Source organism: Capra hircus, chromosome 11 (assembly GCF_001704415.2).
Source record: "Capra hircus breed San Clemente chromosome 11, ASM170441v1, whole genome shotgun sequence".
Taxonomy (NCBI): Eukaryota; Metazoa; Chordata; class Mammalia; order Artiodactyla; family Bovidae; genus Capra; species Capra hircus.
This window is the reverse complement of record NC_030818.1, coordinates 13,329,323-13,357,322: the sequence shown is the minus strand read 5'-3', so window position 1 is coordinate 13,357,322 and position 28,000 is coordinate 13,329,323. Positions and strand designations below refer to the sequence as shown.

Below are 28,000 nucleotides of genomic sequence, written 5' to 3'. Positions count from 1 at the left end.
AAAGGGCCAGGTTTCCGTGTTTACAGTCAACCCTGGGAGAGGAGAAGAGGGTGGAAGGAGGGGTGGTTGCCCGAGGAGGCCGGCCGGCTCTCTCCAGCTCCAGCTCCAGCTCGGCCCGAGTTGTGGGAGGCTCAGGCACTCCGCTCCCAGCCCGCCACCTCGCCATGGCCGCGGAAGTAGACAGTGGGCCCAGGGGTCTCCCTGGCGGAGGTGCGAGCTTGGGCGCTGCCCGAGAACACGTGCAGGCGGTCACCCGAAACTACATCACCCACCCCCGCGTCAGTGAGTATGACCCCCAGCCCGTGTGGTCGAGTGGACTGCTGCGTCCTCAGGCCCTGCTCCTTAGCCTCAGGGTCAGAGGAGGACCCAGACCTGGGGAGACTTTCGGTCCTGCGGGGTGGCAAAGATGGGGGGGCGGGACGGGGAGATGGAGGTCCCCAGCCCAGGGTACCCCAGAGGAGCGGCGGCAGAGTAGCTGCAGGAACCTTCCTGTGATCCCAAGTCCACAGAGAGCTCCCAACTGCCCCCAAGAACATGCGTGTGTGCCCCTGTGTGAATGTGTTTGGGGTGTGTTCATATGCATCCCAGAATACTCAGCATGAGGAGTTGTGTGCATTCTCAGGATAGGGAACGTGTGACCCCGTGTGTGTCCTCTCGTGGTGTGTGCATTCTGGGGAACGGCTGTGCCTGGGGGGTGTGTGTGCTCCCATCTCCACTTGGATGATATATGTGTGTGAATATGATTGTGACAGCTTGAGAGTGTGTACCATCAGAAAGGAGATGTGTGAGACAGTGTGTGCATGCTTGTACACTCAGGTGAGGGGGTGTGTGTGCCAGCATGTGGGCTCACAGGGAGAACATGGATGACTGTGGTCAGATGATGTCACACACCTGTGTGTGAGTGGCTGGGAGAAGGGTCCACACAGCGTAGCCCAGACCTGGAGACCTGAGCAGTGTTGGTTGACCTTTGTCCAGGCCCTCTGATGGCCTCCCCCTCCCCCCGTGAGAATGGGAGAGCTGCCTGGGTGCTGCATAGCGCTGGGTCTGAGGTCTGGCTCCCTTTCCTCCTTCCTGGAATGTGCCCTCCCAGGATGCAACCTTACCCCAGGATCCCCTCCCGGTGGGGAGGAGGATCCACACCCAGGTGTCAGGTGTGGGGGCTGTAGGTGCTGGATAGACCCTTGTGAGCTTCTAAGGGGGGTTGGGGGTGGCTCCAGAGCCTGTCCTGCAGACGTGGGCCAAGTCCAGATGTCTGGGGCAAAAAACCTGGTGAGGCCCCAGGGCCGAAGCCCGCACCACCCCCGCCCGTCATCTTTCCTTGTCCAAGGTCACATTCCCTGGTCTGGTATGGCAAATTACTGGATTCCCAGACACCCAGCTCACTGGAGTAAACCGGCCTGGCCGGCACCAGCTAAGCAGAGCCAGAGGCTCCCAAGAGGGTGTGTATGGGGGGACTCTGGCCTAACACAGCCACCCCTCCGTCTGTAGCCAGCCAGCCCCACCAGGGCAGCTGAGGTTTGGGGTGCAGCACGCCCACACCATGGAGAGTGGAGAGCGGAACAGAATGACCAGGCCCAGGGCTCGGGGAGCAGCTCCGGGTGGGGGCACTGAGGGGCGTGGAAAACCCCAGCCAAGGAGAAGCTGAGTGGGGTCAGATTTATCACGGAGGTGCTATGGGGGCCGAGGAAGATGAAGGTCCAGACTCTCCCCTAGGGCAAAGCTGGGGTCACCAAGGCCCAGAAATGTGCAGTGATGAGGCCCCCCTTGGGTCCGAGCCCAGACCTGGAGACCTGAGCAGAGTTGGTTGACCTTTGTCCAGGCCCTCTGATGGCCTCCCCCTCCCCCTGTGAGAATGGGAGAGCTGCCTGGGTGCTCAGTAGCGCTGGGTCTGAGGTCTGGCTCCCTTTCCTCCTTCCTGGAATGTGCCCTCCCAGGGTGCAACCTTACCCCAGGATCCCCTCCCGCCAGTCCCCTCCCAGCCGGCTTATTTATAGTCGACAAGCCCTGGCACAACGGGCAACACCCAGGTTTGACCCGGGGCTGGAAGCCCGGGCAGCAGCATCCCCCGAGTCCACGCCATGGGGCCCCTACCCAGGCGACTGTGTTCACACCCAACAGCCGACCCAGAGTCACGGGTCAGCGCAGGGTGAGCCCCTCGCTCCCCGCCTGTGTTAAAGATGTTATTGCGATGACAAAGGCCACTCCTGTGCCTCTGCCGCACACCAGTGTCCTCCCAGCACCCTCCCAGCACCCACCCAGGGGCCCGGGCCGGCCGGCAGCCCACCCGAGGGAGGCTGGATACCTCAGCGTGCATCTGCAGTTTCCTCCAACTCCCTCCTCCTCCTCGGAAGCCTGGAGGGTTTGTTTCTCCCTGGGGGTTTGGACTCCTGTGTCTCTCTCTGCCCTCCGCCCCCTACCTAGGGACTCTAAGCACTTCCAGACAAGAGAACTTCCTGTAGAGACAGAAAGAGCCCAGGAGGAGAGTTGGGGGACCAGAGGGCCAGGGGCCAGGGGGTGGGGCAGCTGGTTCCCTGCCACCCAGCTCACTTGGCCACGAGTGGGGATGATGAGTCCAGGGGAAGACTTCCTGGAGGAGGAGGTGGACTAAAGAGGCCTGAGGCATCAAAAGTGATTTCTCTGCAGTGGCTGAGGGAGGGGACTGGGTCAGAAAGGAGAGTGGGGTGGAATCAGGATGGGGAGGGACCCGGCAGTATCCACCCTGGGACCCCTTTGCCTTCCTCAGAGCTAGAGCTGTTCTGCACCGAGAGGAGGTGACCTGGGGCTTTGGCTGACTGTGTGGGGCAGAAGATGGTAGGGAGACAGGTCGGGGCGCACAGCCGGGGCAAAGGTTAGGACGAACCAGCTGGCAGGAGGGCTGGAGCCAGGTCAGATCGCCTAGGGACTTGAGTGCCAAACCGCTGGCCGCCTTGGTTTCCTCGACCGAAGGGCCAGGGAGGTGACACGGAGAGAGTTCCACAGCTCAGGGTCTTGGGCTGATTCTAAAAACCCTCCCAAACCCCTGCCCGCCCTCCCCTAATCCCTCCAGCGGGGATCAGGGAGGAGGTGCAGGACCTGCTGCCCCAGGCTTGCCCCCACCTTGGCCTCACGCATGGGCGCCTGCCTGAGTCCGCTCCCAGGACGCTGCAGGTGTGGCGGGCCGGCCCTAATTAGCGGAGCCCCGCTGAGCCTTTGACGGGGAAGGCGGTGGGGAGGTGGGGGCAGGCAGGGGCCCGAAGCCCAGAGAACAACCCGAAGTGTCAGCTGGGACAATGGAGAGGGGGTAGACAGAGCAGCTGGAGGGAGTGTCTGCAAAGTCTCTGGAGGCCTGTGCCCCTCAGGGGTCTTCTGGTTCAACCCCTGCCTCCAGCAGCACCTCCGGGGTCAGGGGCATGCCCCGGGGCTGGGGTAGGGGCTCTAAGGCCTGAGCATCACCAGACACTGTCTTGATTTGTGGTGGGCCCTAGGAGAAATCAGTCGACTTCCTGGGCCTCAGTTTGCCACTCCATGCAATGGACACAGTCAGAGTTGGGTGTGGGTGCAGACAAAAGGCCTGGCTTCCAATCAAGGACACCTCTGTTGCACAGCCACCACCTTGGCTGTGTCCAAACCAGAAAGGCTCTAAGAAAAGACACTGTCTAGTCCGACAGAGGAGACACCCCTAGTTTGAGGGGAGAGACACGATCTGCCTCAAGTAACAGACAAATTGGAAAGCAGGACTCTCTCCTGGGTGCCAGCTGTGGGGTTTCAGAGGGAAAGGATCTGGTCAGTCAAGGGCAAGGCCTTGAAGGCAGCCAATCACCAGAGGCTGGATGGAAATGGCCATATAACTGGATTATCTGCTATGCCATATGAAAGTCACTCAGTCCTGTCTGACTCTGTGACCCACATGGAATTCTCCAGGCCAGAATGCCAGAGTAGGTAGCTGTTCCCTTCTCCAGGGGATCTTCCCAACCCAGGAATCGAAACCAGGTCTCCCACATTGCAGGCAGATTCTTTACTGGCTGAGCCACCTGGGAAGCCCAAGAATACTGGAGTGTGTAGCCTATCCCTTCTCCAGGGGATCTTCCCCACCCAGGGATTGAACTGGGGTCTCCTGCATTGCAAGCAAATTCTTTACTAGCTGAGCTACTAGGGACGCCCCCAGTGCTGTATTCAGTCAGCAATGAGAGCCCAGCTCCAGGCCTGCCAGAAGCCTGGGAAGGGAGCTTGCGGATGGGGCTGTGATGAGCTGGAACTTCGAGACATACTGTGTGGAATTGAGAATTGCATGGAGCTCCCAGCCCCACCGCAGGCAAGCACGTTGCCTGGCTCCCCCAGACCCACACCCAGATCACTCCCTTCTTTGTGACCACCGCCACTCCTCCCCTCCGCAGGTAGAGATGTTGGGTATCACCAAGATGTGAAACTGGGGGGAGCCAGCTGTGAACAAAGGGAGGAAATTGAAAGAGAGTTAGAAATGACTCCCTGGGGATCTCTGGACCTGCTGGGGGGCACTCTTCCTCTCCTGCACCCCCACCTCCCCACACACTCCCCTGCTTCATCTTTCTTCAGGCTGGCCTTGGTATTTTCTCCACAGGCCAGTAAGATGCCAGCACTTCCCTGGAAATGCAGGGTCTCCCTGCCCCATGCTCCGTCCCCTGTCATCACAGTCCCCCACCTTCCCTCCGCTGGGCTCCCCAGCCCTCTCCACTCCACACAGTCCTGGTAATTCAGAGGATGTGGGTGAAATGCCACCTGGCCAGGAAGGGCATTTGTGGCTGTTGGGTGATTTTCTTGGTGGGGAGGGTGATGCCACAGCTCTCTGGGGGCTGCCTGGATGACCCCGTTTGACCTTGGAGCCTCAGCTCAAATGGCTCTTTCTGCAAGCTGCCTCCTCCAGCCCATTCCCACCCACCCTGCTCTTTCCATTTGTAGCAGTTGGCAATTATTTCCTCTTTGTGTTGTGCTTAGTTCTGAGTCATGTCAGACTCTTTGCAACTCGATGGACTCTAGCCCGTCAGGCTCCTCTGTCCATGGGATTCTCCAGGCAAGAACACTGGAGTGGGTTGCCATACCCACTTGGGGAAGATCCCCAACTCAGGGATTGAACCCAGGTTTTCTGTATTGCAGGGGGATTCTTTACCATCTGAGCCACTTTGGCCCCTTTTAAATTGTAGGCTCCATGTTTTATTTGCCTCCTTTATTTGCATAGCCTGGTACTGAGAAGGCCTCTGATGTCAGGCTTGAAGGGAGAGAGGGAGGGAAGCAGAGCTTGGAGGGCAGATGTGAGAGGTCGGAGCCAGATAACCATCTTGAGGTCTCAGCATCCAAAGGTATGAAAATAGGCTGAGGAGTAGCTGGAGGAGGTCGGAGGAGGTCCCAGGGGGGCAATTAGGGCAGGGCCTCCAGGGAGCTGCGGAGGCGAACACGTCCAGGCTGTCTACCCTTCCCAGGGCAGAGCCATGCTGGAGCGTGAGGTGTGGGGTGCCTCCACGAAGCCACACCCCATTCATCCTCCCTGACAGCAGGAAGAGAGGGCAATGGAGCCAGGCTTGTGTGAGGCTGGGCTGTGATCATCACTGCTGGACGAGGATTGGGGTGGAGGGCATGGTTTTAAGAGGGAAGATACCAGAGCTTGCTTGATGGGAAGGCCACAGAGAGAGGGAGCGCTGGCCGGGGATTCCAGGGTGCAGCCCTCTCTAGAGCCTGGTTCCCGGTGCCACTGGGGTGGGCCTGGCTAAGATGGAAGATGGGAAAAGAAGATGGTTCAGGTGGGTGGTGGTTTGAGGGCAGGAAGGTGAGGGAGGGCCCTGGCTTGGGGCCCAAGTCCAAGAAGAACTTCTCTTTCTTGAGTTTTCCTAATTGCTCAGGAGAACCAGGCAAACATCTGTGCAAAGATCCCCTGGCACACTTGGTCTTCCTAGCGAAGTCCCTGGGAAAGGAACTTAGATCTCACAAAAATAAGGGGTTGACCACTGAGCCTTAGACCAGGGAGGGCGTGGACTGGGGCATTTAGCTTCACCTGGCGGAGCAGCTGGGCAGCCAGCTTCCTGGAACCATGAGAGCAGGTGGCTGGGAGCCATGTGGTCTGATGGGAAGCACGAGGTGGGTGGGGGGCCCAGTCCCTGCTCTGCCACAAAAGTCTGTGACCCTGGGCAGGCTTCCCACTCCTCTGGGCCCCATCCTCCTGGCCTGTTGAGAAAAGGGCTGGACTCCTCTCCCACTGGAGGCCCTTCCAGCCTGGAAGTGACCTAGTGACCTCGAAGGCACCCCCAACCATCCCGCCCTGCCAGGCTCCTTCCGCCCAGTTGTCTCATTGGCACTTTGAAAGGAGCCTGGGGAAGGGATGGGGCTCAGGGGCCCTCAGCTAGCCCCTCACAGAACCAAGCAAGCTTCCTGCCTGCCAGTCCACGCTTCCCCTGTTGGGGTCCCCAGAACTGGAGCCAGAAAATATTTCGTGATGTCCTGCCCAATCTTTCCCTGTGAGCCAAGCTCACGCTCCCATTTCGGGTCTCTCCAGCCACCAGCATGGGGACGGTCTGCTTCATCCTCCCCTGTGGTTCGGCTCTCTCCCCTCCCCCACAGGCACCCGATGAATCCAGCTTCATGGAGGAGCAGGGCCCTGCTGGCCTTTCTCCCTGATGCCTGGACCCCCCACCCCACTCACACACACAGTGCCCAGTCAGTGTGGGTGATGGAGAGGAGTGTGGGCCTGCCAGGGGTGGGGCGGGGGTTAGAGAGGGCAGCTCTTATCGAATCTCCAGCTTTCGGAAATGCTGTGGGTCAGAGAGGAGGGAGTGGGTGAGTGGGGGCTGAGGCCAGAGCGGCCTCAGGGATAAGAAAGCCCTCTGGCTGGCTGCGGAGGGGAGGGGAGGGGAGGCCTCTGCCCTGGCCCTGGCCCTCCCCCAGCCTCCTGCAGGTGTCCGAGACAGCGGGGGCCCTGCGGACAGGGGCATGACCCTTACAGCAATGGTGGCTGGCCCTGTCACAGCTAATGATCCTGATGGCCGGGGTCCCGAGAGCGGTGGGGGTGGTGCTTAGAGGGAAGGAAGGCAGAGGATGATTCTGTGTGTGTGTGTGAGTCTGTCTGTCTGTCAGTATGAGACCCTCACCTGCCTCCACCCTCCCCCCAGCCTACAGGACTGTGTGCAGCGTCAATGGGCCCCTGGTGGTGCTGGACCAGGTCAAGGTAAGATTTCCATCTCTTCCCAGGGACAATTAAATCTTAGTGCTCACTGCCCCTGCACTGATTTCTTCTAAATTGCCCTGCCCTTAGGGGTCTCCCAGGTGCCCATCCCACTCTTCCTAATCCCCCCACCCTCAGTCACCCAGGGTTTCCTCCTCCACTTTTTCTGTGGGCCCCACCCTGGCCTTTAAGAGACCTGCTCCTACCAGCCATCAGCAGGGCCTACTGGGCTATCACACCTCTTTCTTCACCAGTAGAATGGCTGTATCGAACTTCTCCCAGGGCAGGAATCTCCCACCAGTCGCTCAGGGATTTTTTTTAAAGGGAAGAGGAGGAAGTGGCTGGCAGAGGGATGGCAGCTAACTTTTCTCCAGACCTGGAGGTTTTCAAAGGTCTTCGGAATACCTCAGCCTGGGAGCCAGCAGCTGGAGTGGAAAGTGAAGTATGCCTCATGGCGGAGGGTGTGGGTGACTTGGTGTCCCTGGGAACTGCAGGACCATGGCAGACACTGGAAGTATTCTGAGTCCGAGGCTGGGGATTCTCGAGACACAAAGAGCCCTGCAAAGCTCCCAGGTCACTCTGCTTCCCCCACTGTGAATTCCACCCCTGTCTCCCACCCCATGTCACCCACACCCTAACTGGATCTGGGCGCCATCCTTGATTCCTCCCTTCCTGGACCCCAGTCTCTCAGCATTCTCCCACCCACTGCTCCCTTCTCTTAGCCGTGGCCTCTGGGTCCCCAGCCTAGTGCCCTCCCATCCTCTACCATGCAGTCCCAACCCCTTCCCTCCCCTACTCCTAATTCACTAGGGCCCCCCATGCCTTCACCATACAGACCCTCCATCTGGTAGGGTCCTGCACACCTCTCCACATCTCATCACTCTCCCTTCCCCACTTAGAAACCCACACTGTCTCTGTGTGGCGCTCCCATTGATGTCTCCAGGCCTTTGCACATACTCTGCCTTCTCAACAACCTTTTCCTCCCCACTTCTTCTGACTCACCTTCTCCTGGAAGCCTCTCTTAGCCTTCTGGACAGTGAGCTTGTCCCTGCTGTTGACTTTGTGTGCTGTCTTGCCAGCAGCATCCATCGAGGCATTTGGTCACCAGCTGGCCATATGTGGTGACCAAATCTCCCTAACCCCCACAATTGGACTTGGATGGCGTTTTTGAATCCCGGGCTCCCAGAGCTGCACACTGCACTTTTACTGAACACTCAGCCCATCATGCTTGTTCAGTTTGTTCAAAGGAAGGGTGAGTGAATCAATGAATGAATTTAAGAGCATGACTGATTATGGGCCTGTCAAAACCTGGCCCTTAAAAAGATCAGACCCACTCATTTCTGGAAAACAGATTCCAAGCTCATATGGACATCACAGTTGGGCCCATTAGTGTTGGGGATGTCCTGGAAAGAAGTGTGATGGGGTCAAACAGTGTGACTCAGACTTCATGAATTTTAATCCCAGATCATCCCCCCCCTTTCTATTAACTACCTGTCAATTCTAGATCAGCAGCATAAGCACCACCTGGGACCTTGTTAGAAATACGGATTCTAGGGCCCTACCCCAGACTGACAGAAACTCTGAGGGTGGAGCCCAGAAGCTTTTTTTCATTGCCATCCAGGTGATCTGATGTTCCCCGAAGTTTGAGAACCATCTGTCTAGGATTGTGAACCCGTTTCCTCATCTATTAACTGACAATAGAGCTGTTGTGGGGATCAAGTCAGATAAATGTATTGTTATTATTCCTCCTCGAGAAGAGCTAGGATATGCTGATATGCCTGATTAGTCAGTGAATCTCCTGCTCCCTTGCCCACCTCCATCACACTCCCTACCTGTCAGTCTCTACAGGACGCTGCGTGGTAAGGAGAGTCAGTGTCCATGCAGACACCCATTGTCAGCTGTAAACTGGGGCTGGACTATGAAACTGGAGATAGATCCCAGGCTATGATCCTGAGATTCCTGGATGCATCCGTAACTCTCGCAGAACATAGTAACTGGGTGATGCAGAGACTCAGAGAACCCTGGGCTTGCAGAGGGAAGGAAAGGAACCAGCAGCTGATAGCCTCAGAAGTGCAGGAGATGGAGAAGGCACCTTTATGCATCTCTCTCCACTGTCTCACATCCCTTGTTCTAGAGTTGCTTGGGCAAAAATGCCATAATTCTGTCTCTATAGCGCCACCTTCTGCCCAAATTGAATCACACAGGCAATAACGCTTTCTGCTTCCATCTTCCTCAAACGGAAAAATAGCTGGTGGGAAGAATTTTCTTAGGAATTCCCTGGTGGTCCAGTGGTTAGGATACAGTGCTTTCACTGCAGCGATCCAGGTTCAATCCTTGGTCAGGTAACTAAGATTCCACTTGGCAAAAAATAAATACAAAGTTATTGGCCAGGTGCTAAGGGCTTGGAGATTGTATGCAAACCTTTTAAGGAAATAGTCATATGCCTCTGCACTGAAGGGGAGGGGCATAGTTTCCACAGTTTAATCTGATTTTCTAGGGTCTGTGACCCAGAAAATGCTACATCTCTGCTTTGTCAAGTATAAAATGGACTCTTCTAGATTCTTGAATAGCCACACTCCAAGACCTGATTTCACAAAAGCACACTCATACACACACACGTACACTCATACACACGTACACAAGTGCACAGGTTCTGCAAGCATTAAACAGGAGTCTGGATATCTCACGTCCACCTGCCTGGAATACTTTAGAGACATTTCACTAGAGCAGTGGTTTCTGAGTCAGCAGCCTGGGTTGAGACCCAAGAATGTGCACTCCTGAGACGTTCCCAGTGGCTACTGCTGCCTGGAGGGCCAGACCACACTGAGAACCGCTGCTCTGGAGGATCTTTGGTGCCTATATTCTGTGTTTCCAACTGGCCCTTATTTGAGACTCACCTTATCTACCAGACTTGGTTCCAGATGTCTGTGGCAGCTGCCAAACTTCAGGGGAAAAGCTTGTGTGTATCAGCTCAGACAACAGTCTCCAAGGAGGAGTCCCCAGACTGCACTGGGTGTTGTCAGGGGCAGAGGTCCGGGAGGCAGCACACCCTGTACACATCCTGCCAGGCTTGCTAGGAACCTTCCAGGCCCCTGTGCCGGCCCCCTGGCTGGCTGGGGTCGGGGCTGAATCTGCAGCGAAGGAGGAGGGTTGCACTGAACTGTCCACGCTCCCTGCAATCCTCTTAGTAACCAACTGAGAGAATCAGGCCTGTGGCTGGGAAACAGCGTAGAAATCCAAGCTCACTGCTGCACACCCTGCTCTAAGTGGCTAAGCCCACCCCTCCCCGCAAATAAGTAACTGGCATTCTCTTCCTAAAGGATTCTGGACAGTACTCTCCATGCCTTCCCCATGCTGCTGACAGCTCTTCCTTCCGTCTGGCTGTAACCTTCCTGCTGCTTAAAGTTCATTGTCTCTGCTGTTTCATCTTTCAGGGCCACTCCGCGCGCCAGCTCCTCTCCCCTCTCCCTCACCCCCCGCGCCCCGCCCCGCCCCGACCCACACGCGCAAAGATCGGTTTTGTCACCCAGCTGCCTGTCTTCTCTTGGGCCCACTGCGTGGTTGCCTTGGGGCCCACTCGGGCCGGGGCTCTGTCCAGTATCTTCCTCCTGAGGTCAGCAGCCTCCCATCTGCGCCACAGACAGCGAGGCCAGTGGCCACGCAGGCCCACCGAGAGCAGGAGAGGGGAAGGAGCCGGGACGCGCGCTTGGCCGGTTTCCCGGCCCCCACGCCGCTAGTCCTTGCTCTCGGGCTCCCTCTTGTGGTCGCGAAGCCAAAGCCGGTCCCTTCAGCGGACCTCAGAGCACTCCTCTCGGAGCGAGCTCCCTCTCTCAGGGTCCCCACTCCGCGGGATCTGAGGGTGCTTGAGGGGAGAGCAAGATCGCCTTCCTGGCATCCTCTTCACAGGACAAGGAGGGGCCCGAGCCAGATCTACTGTCAGAGCTGGGAAGCCTCCGGTCTCAGGCTCCACCCCAGAGGGGTGCCCTGGGAAAGAGGACCCCGTCTTGCTCTCACCCCTTTGGGGAACGGAGCCGTCCACCCCTCTTCCCTGGCCCTTACGGTCACTGGCTTGTGCACAGCAGGGGCTATAACGATGGTAATGATGGTGACAGCCACATCACTGTACTTGAATATGTCTCCATTTCTTTTTCTTTTTTTGGCCTCACGGGGCACCTCCCACATCTTAGTTCCCCGGCTAGAGATGGAACCCCCACCCCCTGCAATGAAGGGAAGTCCCCCCAACTTTTTTTTTTACATTTTAATTACATGCACACACAAAACTAGTAACTAGTTTTTGTAACTAGTGAAATTAAAAACACAAAGTTAACGATTTGCTCCTGACCTCTGTATTCCCAACCTCTTGATAACCAAGTAAAGATCCTATATGTGGGCAAATACAAGCATGCTAAATATGAATGTTGGTGTTTGTTAGTCTCTTAAAATGTGTGGAGTATTTCCTCCATGTGGTAGGTTTTAGTTATCCTTTTTGATAGTGACTGTGGTTTGGATTTCCTGTGGTATGACCATACTGTGATGTACTTCCTTTCTGATGGGCATTCCGCCTGTTTCCAGGTTTTGGTGTTACAAATGGTACAGCAATATATATCCCTTTTATACGGATGCCTTTATTGCTGCAGGATACATTCTCTCAAAATAGAACTGCTGGTTCAACGTGTATATTTCTTTTTATATAGATATTGACAACTTGGAGCAAAATTGCTTGTCCAGCAAGGCAATGATACATGAGAGGACCCACTTCTAGCAGCTTTTCATCCCTGAATGTGTTCACCTGTAACTCTGCCTAATAGCTAAGACCAGTTCTGTCTTGCTTCTAGCTGCACTTCCCTGATGACCAGGGGGAGTTGAGTGTCTTTCTCTGTTGGCATCTCACTTCCTTCTCTGTGAACTCTTCCAACGCATTGAGTTGTACATTTCGCTTTGTTTATTGTTCACCTTTGCCAATGGTATCTTTGTCATCCAGAAATTTCAAATGTTTTTGTTATCAAAGATTTCTATTTTTTGTTTGTGGCTTCTGGATTTCTTATCTTCCTTAAAGATGTCTCTCTTATCCAGTTTTCAGCTAGATTATTCTGTAAGAAGGGAAAGAAGAAAAGTTCTGGTGTTTTGTTTTAGTTTTATATTAAAAATTTTATATGCCTGGAGTCTGTTTTGAGTTTATGATGGGAGTAGATACCCAGTTATCTTCGAGCCATTCGTACAGTAGATTCTTTTCTCCTGTGAACGCATATGCCACATTTGTTCTCCAGTAATCTCCTAAACTCTGGGCTCTGCTTCTGAACTGTAGCCTTCCTTCCCACATCTCTGTTTTCCTCACACCAACACTGACCACTTGACCTCAGTAGCTTTAGAGCATGTTTTAATATCTGACAAGGCAAGTCCTCCACTCCCAATCTTTTCCATAACTGCTTTTGGATATTGTCAAACATTTAAATGATTTTAAGATCACTTTTTACTTCCAGGAGAAACAATCCATTGGGGAAGCATTGAATTTCTATACATTTGAAAAGGTTTGAATTTTTATGATAGTAAGTCATACTGTTTTGGAAAACACTGTTGCTCTCCATTTGTTCAGGGCTCGTTTTCTGTCCTTTAGTGAGATTTTATTATTTTCTTGTACTTTTCTTGTTAAATTTATTTCCAGATATTTCATGGGTTTTGACCCTATTGTGAATGAAATATTTTTCTCCATTTCCTCTTATGTTTATTGCTGGAATAGAAAAGAGAGAGAATGATTTTTTTTGCTTTTTGCATACATTTTGTTGAATGATCCCTTTTAACATTCTGTGATTCTTTTGGGGAGAAACACACTCTTTTTAAATTGAAGTATAGTTGATTTACAATACTGTGTTAGTTTCAGATGTATAGCAAAGTGATTCAGTTTTGTTTTGTTTTAAGTTTAATTGAGGTATAGCAAACATACACAGAAGAAAAGTCATGGCTATAAAACTTAATGAAGAGAACACAAACCAAGAGTGACTCCATTTTATTTTATTTTTCAGATTATGAAATAAATTATGAGAATGGGATCAACAGGTACAAGCTACTTAAAATAGCTATGCAACAAAGATTTACTGTATAATAGAGATCTATATTCAAATCTTATAATAACATATAATGGAAAATAATCTGAGATTGATAGTTATATATTTATCTTATATACAGCCAACTTTTCTTATTAGTTCTGGGTGGGGTTGTTTTTATTTGTTTTCATTTTTAACTAGCTCCTCTGAAGGTTTTTTAAATATACAATATCACCTGCAAATAAAGGGAATCATGTCTCTTTTTCCATTGGCATACTTTAATTTTTCTTTTTATTAAAACAATTTCAAATTTATAAAAAGTTGCAAAAATAAAAATAATGCAAGGAATGTCCATATACCTATTTGTTCTAGCATTTGCTCTGAGTGTATGTGTGTGTGTGTGTGTGTTTGTTTTTATTTTCTTTAGCGCTTTAGAGGATAATTTATGTCCAAAACTCTAGTGTGTACTTCTGAAGAATAAGGATATACTCTTACATAACCACAGTAGTTATCAACACAAAATTGACACTGATACTTTTATCTAATCTACAATCCATATTCCAGTTTGTAAGCTGTCCTGCTAAGTCTTTTATAGCATTTTTCTCCCTCTGGAATAGGGTTCAGGCTAGGGCCAGCTATCACATTTAATCATCATGTCTGTTTAGCCTTCTATAATCTGGAATGTTTCCACAGCCTTTCTTCAACATTTCTGAACCTTTCAAAAAACAATCTATGGCTTATTCATGTTGATATTTGGCAGAAAACAGTAAAAATCTGTAAAGCAATTATTCTTCAGTTAAAAAATAATTTTTTTAAAAAATGAAAATTCTAAAAAGACAAAACAGATCATTATTTATATTTAGTATACTTTTCAAATTTTTTTGTCTTACTATATAAACTAAAATTTCCAAAGCAATATTATGTAACAGTGGTGATATAAACATCTCTCTTTGTGAGATGTTTATTACTGATTTTATTGGAAATGAAATGGGTTTAGCATTTTACCATTTACAAAGATATTGATGCTGGCTTTGGTAAATAGTCTAGTATGCAAGGAGTTACCTTCCATTCCTATTTTACATAGAAGTACATTAGAAAACGACTGCTGGATTATATCGAAAGCCTTTTGGCTTCTATTTACACAATCCCATGTGATTTTTCTTTTAGGTTCACAAACTCCCTATTATTATGAACAATGTTGTGAAATGTTGACTGATTCCCAAAGGTTGGTTGATGTAAGCTGGTGTGGCTGGAATAAACCCTACTTGGTCATACTTGTTTATTTAATATACTATTTGATTTGACTGACCAATAGTTTATTTATAATTTCTGCATCTGTATTTATAAGAGAAATTAGTCTATAGTTTCTTCGGGGACACTATCTGTTAGATTTGGGGTTTGGGAGTTTTTCATTTTACAGTTTTGTTTTCTTCTAATCTCTGTCTTCCCTCCATCTTATTACTGTTGTTAGTTGTTCCAATAAAGCTGAATGGAATGATGATAGCAGGAAGTGTTGTTCGCTTCTATTTTTAAAGAGAATGTTTTATACATTATATTATTTTCTATAAGTTTTCTGAGGCTACTTTTTAAGGTTAAGGAATTCCCCTTTTATTCTGTTTTCAAAGAATAGTTTTGTTCTTTTTGTTTGTTTTTGTTTTCAATTGTGGGTAGTTTTAACTTTTTCTAAAACTTGTTGAAATAATGTGTTTTTTAATCTTCTAATTCATTAATAAGGTAAACATATTAGTAGATTTTCGAATATTAGACTAACTTTGAATTCCTGGAATAATCCTAGCTTAGTCTTTTTTTTTTTTTTAGCTTAGTCTTTTTAATTTTTATTTGTGTGAGTGTGCACTTATCTTCATTTTTTGTTTTTTTAAATTTTTTCTTTGATTCCTTGGTTTGTTTGTAACTTGGTCTTTTTTGGTACATTGCTGGATTTCATTTGCTAATATCTGCTTAGTATTTTTGCATATGTTCTTGATTGAGATTACCTATAATTTTCCCATTAATATCTTATTTTGTATCGATTATCCTTGACTCATAAAATGAATTAAGACTTGAGTTTTTCTTTCAGTCTTTGGAAGAGCTTAAGTAAGTTTCAAATTATTTGTTTCTTGATTGTTAGAACTCACTAATTATCTGGGACTCATGTTTTCTTCATGGAAATATTTTAAGTTATTTATCTGATATCTTGAAGATTATAGGTGTATCCTGGCTTTCTATTTTGTTTTTCATTGGATTTAATTCATATTCTTCAAGAAATTTATTCATTTAAGATCTGAAATGCTGCATGAAGTTATTCCTAAGTTTAAAATTATTTTTTAATAGTATTAGTACAGCTAATTTTGACTTTTTTTATTGCAACATTTACTCAAGTCTTTTTTCTTAGTGTTGCCAGAAATTTGTCTATTTTATTACGTTTTCAAAGAACCAGCTTGGCTTTGATGATCTTCTCTATTATGTATCTGTTTCTTTTTCAATGATCTCTGCCCTTTTATTATTTCTTCAATTTTATTTGGAATGTTAATGCTGTTACTTTTTTCTGACTTTTCACATTGCATACATTCAAAACTACCTCTGCCTTTTCTCTTTTCTAATATAAGCATTTAAAACTTTAAATGTGTCACATATGTGTCGAAAAAGTTTTTCATTTTTGTTTAGTGCTAAATGTTTTCTAACCTGATGTTTAGAATGTTTCAAAATTTCCAAACATAGGAAGATTTTTCTCACTGTCTTTTTGTTATCGGCTTCTACCTTACTTTGCTCATGGTCAGAAAACATTGTACAGCTTGCTGTCAGCTGTGGCATGAAGTGCTGTCCTTTTTATTATTTTTTGTTTCTCTTGTCATTTTACTTTTGATTTCCTCTAATGTCCAAGGAGTAATTTAAAGGAGTGCTTTAATTTCCCAGAATATTAGAAACACTGCATGGAGCGGCACTGTCTTTTCATCGTTTATTTTTATTGGATTACAATTATGACATTCCCTGAAGTGAATCAAGGAAGCAAGATGGGTGGGCAGCTAGCTGAGGGATGCCGGGCGACGCTATATACTCTCTTCAGTACCTCCCCTGGCAGAAGGCGCAGGCAGAGGACTTAGCTCTCCTGGTGCTGACCAGAGCTGAGGACCAGGGTTAGAGGGGAGGGGCTGCCCCTCAGCCCAGCTTCTGCAGCTCAGCTCGCAGCCTGCTCTAGAACTCGGCTCCTGAAGCACATGCAGACAGCAGAGCTTGGGGATTCCCACCGGGTGGCCCTCCACCTGCCTATCTGTGATCCTGGAGGGAAAGACTGATCGTTTTTTTAAGTTGAGTTATAACTTATATACTATAAACACTGTCTTTTCAAGTGTATAGTTCAGTGGGTTTTAGTCTATACACAGACTTGTGCAACCGTCAGAACTGCTTGATTCCAGAACATTCTCATCGCCTTGGAGAGAAGCCCTGCACCTGTTGGTTGCCGCCCCAATCCTTTCTCCGCAGTCCCCAGCGATCACTGATCTTTTTGCTTTGTGGATTTGGCCAGTCTGGCCATTTCGTGTCAATGGAGCCACATCCCCTGTGGCTTGCTGTGTCTGGCTTCTTTCACTTCGCGTGATGTTTTCAAGGTCCATCGGTGTTGTAGCCTGTATCAGTACTTCATCCCTTTTTAAAGCTGACTTGTATTCTACTGCATGGATACCCACCTTTGTTTATCCAGTTATCAGTTTGTGGACTTTGGGGTTGTTTTCACTTTTTGCCTATTATAAATAACGCTGGATGCACCTTCACATGCAAGTTTTTATGTGGATATGTGTTCCCATTTCTCTTGGGTATGCACCTGGGGATGGAATTGTTGGGATACATTGTAACTCTATGTTTAACCTTTTCAGAAAGTGCCAGACTATTTTCTAAAGTGGCCACACAGTTTTACCTTCACGCCATCAGTGTCTGAGCATTCCAGGTCCTCCACAACCTTAACACGTGCTCTTGTCTGTCTTTGTTAGAGTCATGAGTGTGAAGTGCTATCTCATTGTTTCCATTTCTTTAATGACTAGTTTGTGCTATTTACTTAGTCGCTCAGTTGTGTCCAACTCTTTGTGACCCCAGGGACTGTAGCCAGCCAGGCTTCCCTGTCCATGGGGAGTGTCTAGGCAGGAATACAAGAGTGGGTTGCCATGCCCTGCTCCCGGGGATCTTCCCACCCCGGGGATTGAACCCAGGTCTCCTGCATTGCAGGCAGATTCTTTACCAGCTGAGCTACCAGGCAAGCTCAATGACTGATTAGCTGGGCATATGTATATCTTCTTTGGATAAATGTTTATTTAGATCCTCTGCCAGTTTAAAATGGCATATTCACCTTTTTTAAATTAACAAATGAGCTTTTGGCTGCCCCGGGTCTTCACTGCTGCACACAGGCTCTCTCTGCTTGTGGTGAACAGGGGCTCATCTCTGGTTGCGGTACTCTAGCTTCTTGGTGCAGAACACGGGCTGCAGTGTGCGGGCTTCAGTAGTTGGGGCTCACGGGGTTCATTGCCCCATGGCTTGTGGATCCTCCTGGGCCAGGGATCAAACCTGTGTCTCCTGCACTGGCGGGCGGCTTCTTAACCACTGGACCACCCGGAAAGTCCAGTATTTGTCTTTTTATTGTTGAGTTGTAAGATTTCTTTATATATTCCATATATCGGCCTGATTCTAACACTAAGAATGAATACCTCACTTGATCTTAACCAAAAGAGAGGTGATTGCCTGATTCTTTTTATTCCTGAAGACTGTGAGGACTACACATGAGTTGCCCCCAGCCCCGTGACTAGGGAAAGATTGCCACTGGTAGATGGGGACGCTTGGGAGCCAAGGAGAGCACTTTGCCAGTGTGTTCATCATTAGTCCACAGGGGCAGAAACAATGGTCAGGAGACCTAAACAGCCATAAGAACTATTGAGTTGTTATAAGGTCCCAGTGCCAGATAATGACTTACTATATAGTATATATTCCTTCTCACAGCAGCCCTATGAAAGAGGGGTTAGTATTATTCCCACTTTAAAGATGAGGAAAGTAAGGCTCAGAGACATCATGTAACTTCCAGAAGGTCACACAGCTTCTAAGTGTCAAAGTTTCAATTCTAACCCTGGTCTTCCAACTCTAAAGTCAGTGATCCTACCCACCCAAGTATACTGCCTTGCAAACAGAATTCAAACTTTCCACTTAACCAGTCTCTCAGGTTCATTTCCAAGAGTGTCTGGGCACAAGATGGGAGAAAGGCGTTTCAGACTGGGGAAGGCTGGGCCGGGGGAGACAGGGAGGAGTGTCTCACTGTCTGGTCTCACTGTCTGGTCTCACTGTCTGGTCTCACTGGTGTCACTGTGTGGTCTCACTGTCTGGTCTCACTGGTGTCACTGTCTGGTCTCACTGTGTGGTCTCACTGGTCTCACTGTGTGGTCTCACTGTGTGGTCTCACTGTCTGGCCTCACTGTCTGGTCTCACTGTCTGGTCTCACTGTCTGGTCTCACTGTCTCTGTCTCACTGTCTGGTCTCACTGTCTGGTCTCACTGTCTGGTCTCACTGTCTCTGTCTCACTGTCTGGCCTCACTGTCTGGTCTCACTGTCTGGTCTCACTGTCTGGTCTCACTGTCTGGTCTCACTGTCTCTGTCTCACTGTCTGGTCTCACTGTCTGGTCTCACTGTCTGGTCTCACTGGTGTCACTGTCTGGTCTCACTGGTCTCACTGTCTGGTCTCACTGTGTGGTCTCACTGGTCTCACTGTCTGGTCTCACTGTCTGGCCTCACTGTCTGGCCTCACTGTCTGGTCTCACTGTCTCTGTCTCACTGTCTGGTCTCACTGTCTGGTCTCACTGTCTGGTCTCACTGGTCTCACTGTCTGGCCTCACTGTCTGGTCTCACTGTCTGGTCTCACTGGTGTCACTGTCTGGTCTCACTGTGTGGTCTCACTGGTGTCACTGTCTGGTCTCACTGTCTGGTCTCACTGTCTGGTCTCACTGTCTGGTCTCACTGTCTGGTCTCACTGTCTGGTCTCACTGTCTGGTCTCACTGTCTGGTCTCACTGTCTGGTCTCACTGTCTGGTCTCACTGTCTGGTCTCACTGTCTGGTCTCACTGTGTGGTCTCACTGTCTGGTCTCACTGTCTGGTCTCACTGTCTGGTCTCACTGTCTGGTCTCACTGTGTGGTCTCACTGTCTGGCCTCACTGTCTGGTCTCACTGTCTGGTCTCACTGTGTGGTCTCACTGTCTGGTCTCACTGTCTGGTCTCACTGTCTGGTCTCACTGTGTGGTCTCACTGTCTGGTCTCACTGTCTCTGTCTCACTGTCTGGTCTCACTGTCTGGCCTCACTGTCTGGTCTCACTGTCTGGTCTCACTGTCTGGTCTCACTGTCACTCTGGGCTGCTCTCCCCTCCTACCAGTTTGCCCAGTATGCTGAGATTGTCAACTTCACCCTCCCCAACGGGACTCAGCGGAGTGGGCAAGTGCTCGAGGTGTCTGGGACCAAGGCAATTGTGCAGGTAAGTGGTGTCACTAAGATGTTTCTGGTTGAATAAATGAATAAACCCACAGTGTCCACACTCTCATAAACTCCAAAAGCAGAAAATGGCCTGTTTTCCCTGAAAGCACCTTGCCCAGAGCTGGATACAAAGGGAGCCTAGAGTGGGAGGCCCCATTCTCCCCAGCAAACCCCCTATTAAAGTAACTGACCTCTTATCCTGTAGGTGTTTGAAGGGACCTCTGGGATTGATGCCCAGAAGACCACCTGCGAATTCACAGGGGACATCCTACGGACCCCAGTGTCAGAGGACATGCTGGGTGAGGGGTAGGGTTGGGGGGTGGATCGCCCCTCTGTCCGTGTAGTCCAGCGTCCCTGACCAAGTGCTTAACAGACCGCGCTGTCATTGCCTCCCTACCTGTCTGCCTCCCCTGGGAGCCCTGTGAGGTCAGAGGTTGCGCCTTCTCTTTGACCCCCAGCCAGCACTCAGGGCCTAAGTGTTCAGTACATGAAGAAGGCAACTTCAGTAAACTAGAGGACGAGGACGTTTGGGGTCAGGCTGGGATGAACTGCGCATCCCCCAGTTCTCTCCCAGGATCTGCCATCCCTGGCTCTCTCCTCTCTCCAGCTCTAACATGCCCTTAATTAGAGCCATTGTCCCAGCCAAGGTCTGGCCTGTAAAGGTTTCCAGGAGAGGAGGGAAGGCCCCCAAGGAGACAGTCACGTAGCCAGCTCCCTGGGGGTCACAGAGGGCTGAGGGCAGGGGGACATGGGGCATTTGGGACAGGAGGGACAGGTGGGAGCTGGTGGTGGTGTTGAGGGTGAGCAGCAGTGCGAGACCCAGGGCTGGTCCTGAGCATTCTCCAAGCCCCCTCACCCACCCCCAGGTCGGGTTTTCAACGGCTCAGGCAAACCCATTGACAAGGGGCCAGTGGTGATGGCAGAGGACTTCCTGGATATCAACGGTAAGTGAGGCTTTGGACCGCTCTCAGGACCCAGCTTCCAGCCACCTTTCCCACCCCAGTCACAGCCTGTGTCACCTCACACTTGGAAGTTCTGCCTCAGATATTGCCCAGGGTTCACCCCCAGGACTGGTCAGACCAACAGGCGGATCAGGTGAGACACAACAGCGGCAGAAGCCTCCCTGTCTGGGGCCAGCGGCACTTCACGTCCCATTCCTATAAAATGCCATCATCATTGTGCAAATTCCCACGTGCCCAAGACCCTCTGCCGCTTCTAACGTGCCTAGATGGTACCATCCAACAGAGCAATGGGCTGTGGTTTTTATTTAAATACAAACTAATTCAAATGAAATAAAATTTCATGCCACAACCCCACTGCACGTGCTCAGTAGCTACAGGTGGCCAGGCCTGCATCCTGAACAGCGCAGTTAGAGCACGTCTCCATCATCGAAGACAATTACGTCCTGTGGTGCTACTGGGACAGGGCTGGGGGCGGTACACAGGGAAGGGCCTGAACCCTCCTGCAGGGCCTGTGACTGCCGTCTCCCAGGCCAGCCCATCAACCCCCACGACCGCATCTACCCCGAGGAGATGATCGAGACAGGCATCTCGCCCATCGACGTCATGAACAGCATTGCCCGTGGTCAGAAAATCCCCATCTTCTCAGCAGCTGGGCTCCCCCACAATGAGGTGAGGGCTGCGTGGGGCCTGCAGGCACCACCAAGGGGAAGGGAAGGAGCAGAGGCCAGAGCTCATGGGCCAGCAAGGGCGCCTCCTGTGCCAAGTGGGCGGGGCCAGCGGAGCTAGGGCCACCAGCAGCTGTCTTGGGGCAGCTCCGGGCCTCAGGGCTGCACAGGTCTAAGTGTCCCTGCCTTCTGCCTACACACATGCTCATTCTGGATCTGGTAACCGCACACACCACCAGCCCCAGAGACATCCCAGCATGAGGTGGGGGGACAGGGGGTTCTGAAGGACCTAGTTGCCCCAAATTTGAGGTAGGTAGTTGTTCTTTGGAACTGTTTTTCCACCCTGCTCTTCGTGAGATGCACCCTGGGCTGGGGCGGCCCCTCCCCCGGGAGTGGCTGTAGGACCCAGAGTAGCCCTTCCATGTGTGACCTTGGGTCCCTCCCACCTAAGGCCTCAGCAGGAGGATGGACTAAGCATCACCCTGTCCATGCTTCTCAGTGGCGCCCGGAGGCGCTGGCTCAGGCTCCAGTTCTGATGTCCTTCCTTCTGTCCCCAGATTGCCGCCCAGATCTGCCGCCAGGCTGGGCTGGTGAAGAAGTCCAAGGCCGTGCTGGACTATCATGATGACAACTTTGCCATCGTCTTTGCAGCCATGGGGGTAAGAGAGGTTGGACAGATGGCAAGTTCTGTAGGCGGCAGGCGGGCCCTTGGCCCCTTGGCCCCAGGCATACCAGGTCTAAGGGGGGAGGCATTATCCTTCTCGCTGAGAACTTGGCCTGTCTGTTGATAGAGGCAAGAGTGTGAATGAGGGCTGGGCAGTGTGTCCCCCACAGCAGCCCCAAGAGGATTCTGGGGCAGCTGGGAAAGGAGGAAATTAGGGGAGAAAAGATGGTTTCGGGACGGGGAATCCAGGGGCCCTCAGAGGAACAAGAGGTTTCGCGGGTCAGGTGAGGAGCAGGGTGACACCGAGCAGCTCAGCCTGACGTCTGAACCTCTCTCTGGGGTTCTGATGAGACCCCACTGACTGATAGCTGGTAGTAGCCATACTATCCTATAGTAATAGGCTTTACTGGAAGAGATGGGAGGCGCCTGGCCCCGCCTCCAGCCCTCCCTGCTGTGTTTCCAGGTGAACATGGAGACAGCCAGGTTCTTCAAGTCTGACTTCGAGCAGAACGGCACCATGGGCAACGTCTGCCTCTTCCTGAACTTGGCCAACGACCCCACGTGAGCACCCACACTACCTGTAGGCAGCAGGCCCTGCCCCCTTCCAAGACCCGGAGCCCAGGTCTCAGGCTTTGCCAGAGCTGGGAGAGCAACCCCTCATTGTGCAGATGGGGAAACTGAGGCTGGGGAAGAGGTGGGGACAGTGCAGGAGGAGATAGCGAGAGCCAGACCACCGCCTGCTGGCCGCCTGCAGCCCATCCACCCTCCCTACAACCTGCCTCCAGCCACTGCCCCAAGTCAGGGCTCCTCATCTTAGACTTGCTTCCACAAGGTCACCACTAAAGAGGTATTTCCCTAAAACATTTGCTTAGAAAAACTGCCATTTTAAAAGTTGAGAAAATGTGAATTTAAATCTGTAGGTTGGGTGATGAAAAAAAAAACCTAATACTAATAATAACCTAATACTAATAACCTAACCAATAACCAAAAACTGTCCTGGGAGCTGAAGGTACTCCAGAAACTAGGGAGCAGAGTGCAGGAGGCCCAGATGGTATCCTAAAGAAAAGTGCCATGGGCACAGGGCCCGGGGTCTGGGTGTCTGGAGCGGGAGGAAGGGCCCCGGAGCGCTCACCGGGGAAGGTGCTGCAAGGCAGGCAAGTGTATGGCCCGCACGTGTGCTCAGGAACGGAGAGGGGAACAGGAAGGAAGGAACCCTGAGGACACAGAGTGGGAGCCTTCTGGCTGACCCAAGCCCAGGTGCCCTCGGGGAGGGATATGCAGAGCGCCAGCTGCCGAGCTCTGCCCTCTCGGCCCTGCCTGGCCCTCTCACCCAGCTCCCTGCCTGCCTGTCCCAGCCTCTGTCCCTGTTCCCACCTTGAACAGCAGGATGTGGTTGAGGGCCCAGTCTCCCAGGAACCATGCCTGGACCTGGGAGCTAGGGGCTAGGGCTCATCTTCCCCAGTCCTCTGCTGCTGTGCACTGTACCAGCTTCCAAGTTCACTCTCCACGCAGCACGGGGGCTAAATGGACACAGGCCTGGCCCCCAGGTGCTCTAACCATTGGCCATACCTGCAGGATCGAGCGGATTATCACCCCGCGCCTGGCACTGACTACAGCAGAGTTCCTCGCCTACCAGTGTGAGAAGCACGTGCTGGTCATACTGACGGACATGAGCTCCTATGCGGAGGCCTTGCGGGAGGTGGGTTGGCTGGCGAGGGGGGTCGGGCTCAGCCCCCCTAGTCATGAGCCCAGAGCTGGCCCACACAGGCCCGCCCCCACCCCATTCCTCATGGTCACTGAACCCCTCATGCCCCTTCCTTGTATCATCCTCTTACCCCAAGGCCCACGGGTATTGCAGGTCTCAGCTGCCAGAGAGGAGGTGCCCGGGCGCCGAGGCTTCCCTGGGTACATGTACACTGACTTGGCTACCATCTACGAGCGGGCGGGCCGCGTGGAGGGCCGGGGTGGATCCATCACTCAGATCCCCATCCTCACCATGCCCAATGACGGTGAGCCACCTCCCTGCCCACTGCCCCTTGCAGTCCCCTGCCCTCCCGTCCCACCCAGACACTGACAGGACCCATGCTTCTTTCCATGGATGCACAGTAGCTCCACTCCTCCAGCAGGGTAGGCACTGTCCCTTCCTTGCCTCCACCTGTCACCCACTCCTGTGAGGGAACAGAACCTACATGGCCCTGGGTGGGTGGAGACCTGAGCACCATCTATGCTTCTCCAATGCTTCTCCTTGCAGATATCACCCACCCAATCCCAGACCTGACGGGCTTCATCACAGAGGGACAGATCTACGTGGACAGACAGCTTCATAACAGACAGGTACCGTCCCCTCTCCAACTCTCTCCACCATCTCCAAAGACAATGACTAATAACCAGTGTGCCGCTTCCCACTGCACTTCACCTCTAGTGAATGAGGAGGGGCCGGGCAAGGCTGACCCCAAACAGGAGCTAATCCCCATGAAGACAGTTTGGTCCCCAGACAGAAGACAAGTCTGGGTGGAGTCCAGCCTCCTTGGCTGTGGGATCTTTAGAAAATCATTTCATCTCGCTAATCCTCAGTTTCCACATCTGTAAAATGGGAATGATAATACATATCACACAGTTGCATTGTGGAGAACAAAATAAATTGGTGGGAATTTCCTGGTGGTCCAGTGGTTAGGACTCCATGCTTCCACTGCTAGGGGGCACAGTTTCAATACGTGGTTACATGTCACCTAGTATAGCCCCCCTCCAAAAAAAAAACCAAAACAACAAAAAAGTATACAGTATAAAAGTATATATAGATATAGAAAGCATCTAGCAGATCATAGATACAAAATAAATGCCAGTTCTCTTTTCTTTCCAGTAGTTTGCTTTACTGAACAAAAACAATAGGTAACTGACACAAGTAGGTGGTGGATAATATGCCTGTCCCATCTGAGGTTAAAGGTCACCCCCATAACTGTTTCCTCTTTGTTTGGCAGCTTCTTTCCTTGCAGCTAAGAACTATTAAGTTTCAGCTCATTTTCATCTCAATAATAATCAAAAGTTTTGAAATAGCTAGACTTTCATGAACTTCCCCCTCCGTTCTAGGCACACACATTTAGACACTTGTATACTTACTGGAAAAGACTCTGATGCTGGGAGGGATTGGGGGCAGGAGGAGAAGGGGATGACAGAGGATGAGATGCCTGGATGGCATCACCGACTGGATGGACATGAGTTTGAGTGAACTCCAGGAGTTGGTGATGGACAGGGAGGCCTGGCGTGCTGCGATTCATGAGGTCACAAAGAGTCGGACACGCCTGAGCAACTGAACTGAACTGAACTGATACCCAAGCCCCAGGATTTGTGGGAGATAAAGGGGGAGGGGTGTGACCAGCCCATCTTTCCGTGGGATGAATAAGGACCAGTCTCAGGAGAACCACAGAGGGAGGGAAGACAAGTATAGGTGGGAAGGAGGGGAAAGTTCGGGCCCTGCTTCTGCCACTCCCTGTTTCGGCTCCCCGCAGATCTACCCCCCCATCAACGTCCTCCCTTCCCTGTCGCGGCTGATGAAGTCCGCCATTGGGGAGGGGATGACCAGAAAGGACCATGGAGATGTCTCCAACCAGCTGGTAAGGAGTGAGCCCATGGGCTGGTGGGCAGCTGGTTTCAGAGGCGGGGAGGCTGGAGCCTTAGCTGGATCGCGAGCTTTTCTTCTGGCAAACGATCCCTCCCCTTTTGGGATTCCCGGATGCACAATCAGATGGGGGAACACGGGACTCCTGCGGTAAGCCTGCCGTGACTGCTGATCCCCTTGCCCCCCTCACCAGTATGCCTGCTACGCCATTGGCAAGGACGTGCAGGCCATGAAGGCAGTGGTGGGGGAGGAGGCGCTCACTTCCGAGGATCTGCTCTACCTGGAATTCCTGCAGAAGTTTGAGAAGAACTTCATCAACCAGGGTGAGGCGCCTTGGGGGCACTCAGGCAGCAACCGGCTTACACACACACACACAGACACACACACAGACACACACAGACACACACACACAGACACACATACAGACACAGAGACACAGACACACAGACACACACACAGACACACACACAGACACACATACAGACACACAGAGACACAGACACACACACACACACACACACACACACACACACACACACACACACACACACACCCCATGACACTCCTGCTCTGGCCTTAGGTCCCTACGAGAAACGCTCGGTGTTCGAGTCTTTGGACCTGGGCTGGAAGCTGCTGCGCATCTTTCCCAAGGAAATGCTGAAGCGCATTCCGCAGAGCATCATCGATGAATTCTACTCCCGCGAGGGGGCGCCGCCGGACCCCGAAGCCGACACTGCACTGTAGCCCCGCCCGCAAGCTGACCCCGGGGGCAGGGTCCAGGGACCGCCTTCATCCGTCCCATCCTCACGGTCCACACACCTTAACCAACTCCCTGCCCTCCCTCAGCCCGCAACGGGCTATGAGGAGAGAGGAGCCCGCTCCCACGCTCCACTCCTCTCCCTGGATTCCCCGAATTGAGAACCAGAAGGTGGTTAAGCCTGCATTCTCTGTCTTGTTCTGATAGGAGCATCTGTATTTTAAAAGTAGCCCCCATCCCATAAGAATTTATCTCATGTAAAAACAAGGTTGGTAAAACACTGATGATTGTTGGACCTGAGGGTGAGGGATTCGTGAGGTTCACTAAACTATTCTCTCTACCTTAAAAAGAAAAAACACATTAGTGTCTTAACCAATAACAACATAATTCTTCTTAGGGAAATATTTATCTTCCTTAAAAGTATCTTGATAGGTATCTTAGGAATATGAGGTCATGGGCCATAGAAAGCACAGTCTTAGGGCCACAAAAGATGTCTGCTTAAGATATGCCAGAAAGGAATTTGGTTTGCTCTAGGGGAGTTGCTGGGGAGATAGCCTGAAGAAAAGTGCCCCCAATTAAGAAATGGGTGAAGAGCATCCTAAAAACCAGGATATTGATGCTCCTTTGAAAACTGCCCACTCTTCTGTAATGCCCTCCCTTCCTGCCTCCTCTGTCCCATCTACAGTGAAGTCATGAATGCCTCCTAAAAGGCAGGGAAGGCTGGGAAGGTAGATCTTCACGAAAAGGCTGTGTCTCATTTCTGGGTCAGTGTGTTATGGAACCAGACCGGAATTCTTGGATCAAGAGCTGACACCAGGGACTTCCCTGGCAGTCCAGCGCTTAGGACTTTGGCTTCCAATGCAGGGGATGCAGGTTCAATCCCTGGTTGGGAAGCTGAGATCCTGCATGCCTTCCCACCAAAAACAAAAAACAAAAAAAACAAAAAAAACACAGAAGCAATATCATAACAAATTCAAAAAAGACTTAAAAAATGATCCACATCAAAAAAAACGAGCTGACACCAAAGGAGGCCCTGAGAATAAAATTGCCATCCCCAAGACAATTTATAGCCATTTTAGGGAAAGCTTTTGGGAGTCCACAGGGCACAGGGCTGTTTTTACTTACTAATAGCTTTATTGAGATATGATTCACATAGCATACAACTTACCTATTTATAATTGTACAACTCAACAACTTTTGGTGTATTCAGAGAGCTGAGCAATCATCACAACAACCAATTTTAGAACACCGTCATCACCTCAAGTAGAAACCCTATAGCCTGAGTTATCACTCCTCAAACCCTTCCTTCTACCCCTTCCCCTCCCCTAGTCCACGGTAACCATTAATCTTCCTATTTCTGTAGCTTTGCCTATGCTGGTCAACTCATATAAATGGAATCATACAATATGTGGTCTTTGGTGTCTGGCTGATTTCTCTTAGCATATTTTCAAGTTCATCCATGTAGTAGTATGTCAGTACTTCATTCTTTTTTATTGCTAAGTAATATTCCACAGTATGGATACACCTTTTATCTACTTATGCATATATAGACCTATGGTTGCTTCCACTTTTTCACTATCATAAGTGGTGTTGCTATGACCAACGATATACAAGTTTTTGTGTGGAAGTATGTTTT

At 50.9% G+C, this 28,000-nt stretch overlaps 1 protein-coding gene across 1 annotated transcript; it reads left to right on the top strand.

Annotated features, from left to right (window-relative positions):
- Window positions 2–27,771, top strand: ATP6V1B1 (ATPase H+ transporting V1 subunit B1). The gene is made up of 14 exons (XM_005686382.3): window positions 2–282; window positions 7,113–7,168; window positions 19,603–19,701; window positions 19,906–19,999; window positions 20,567–20,644; window positions 21,192–21,331; window positions 21,885–21,986; window positions 22,455–22,552; window positions 23,567–23,690; window positions 23,850–24,000; window positions 24,243–24,325; window positions 25,498–25,602; window positions 25,801–25,930; window positions 26,188–27,771. Exons 1-14 carry the CDS (start codon window positions 165–167, stop codon window positions 26,349–26,351), a joined length of 1,542 nt encoding a protein of 513 aa, XP_005686439.2. The 5' UTR covers window positions 2–164; the 3' UTR covers window positions 26,352–27,771.

What these genes read in the sequence shown, in the direction of transcription:
- ATP6V1B1 (XM_005686382.3), top strand. Translation starts at nt 165, where the DNA reads ATGGCCGCGGAAGTAGACAGTGGGCCCAGGGGTCTCCCTGGCGGAGGT. An exon ending in GGACTTCCTGGATATCAACG is followed by an intron (nt 20,645 to 21,191) that starts GTAAGTGAGGCT and finishes GCCGTCTCCCAG; the next exon opens with GCCAGCCCATCAACCCCCAC. An exon ending in GAGATGTCTCCAACCAGCTG is followed by an intron (nt 25,603 to 25,800) that starts GTAAGGAGTGAG and finishes CCCCCTCACCAG; the next exon opens with TATGCCTGCTACGCCATTGG.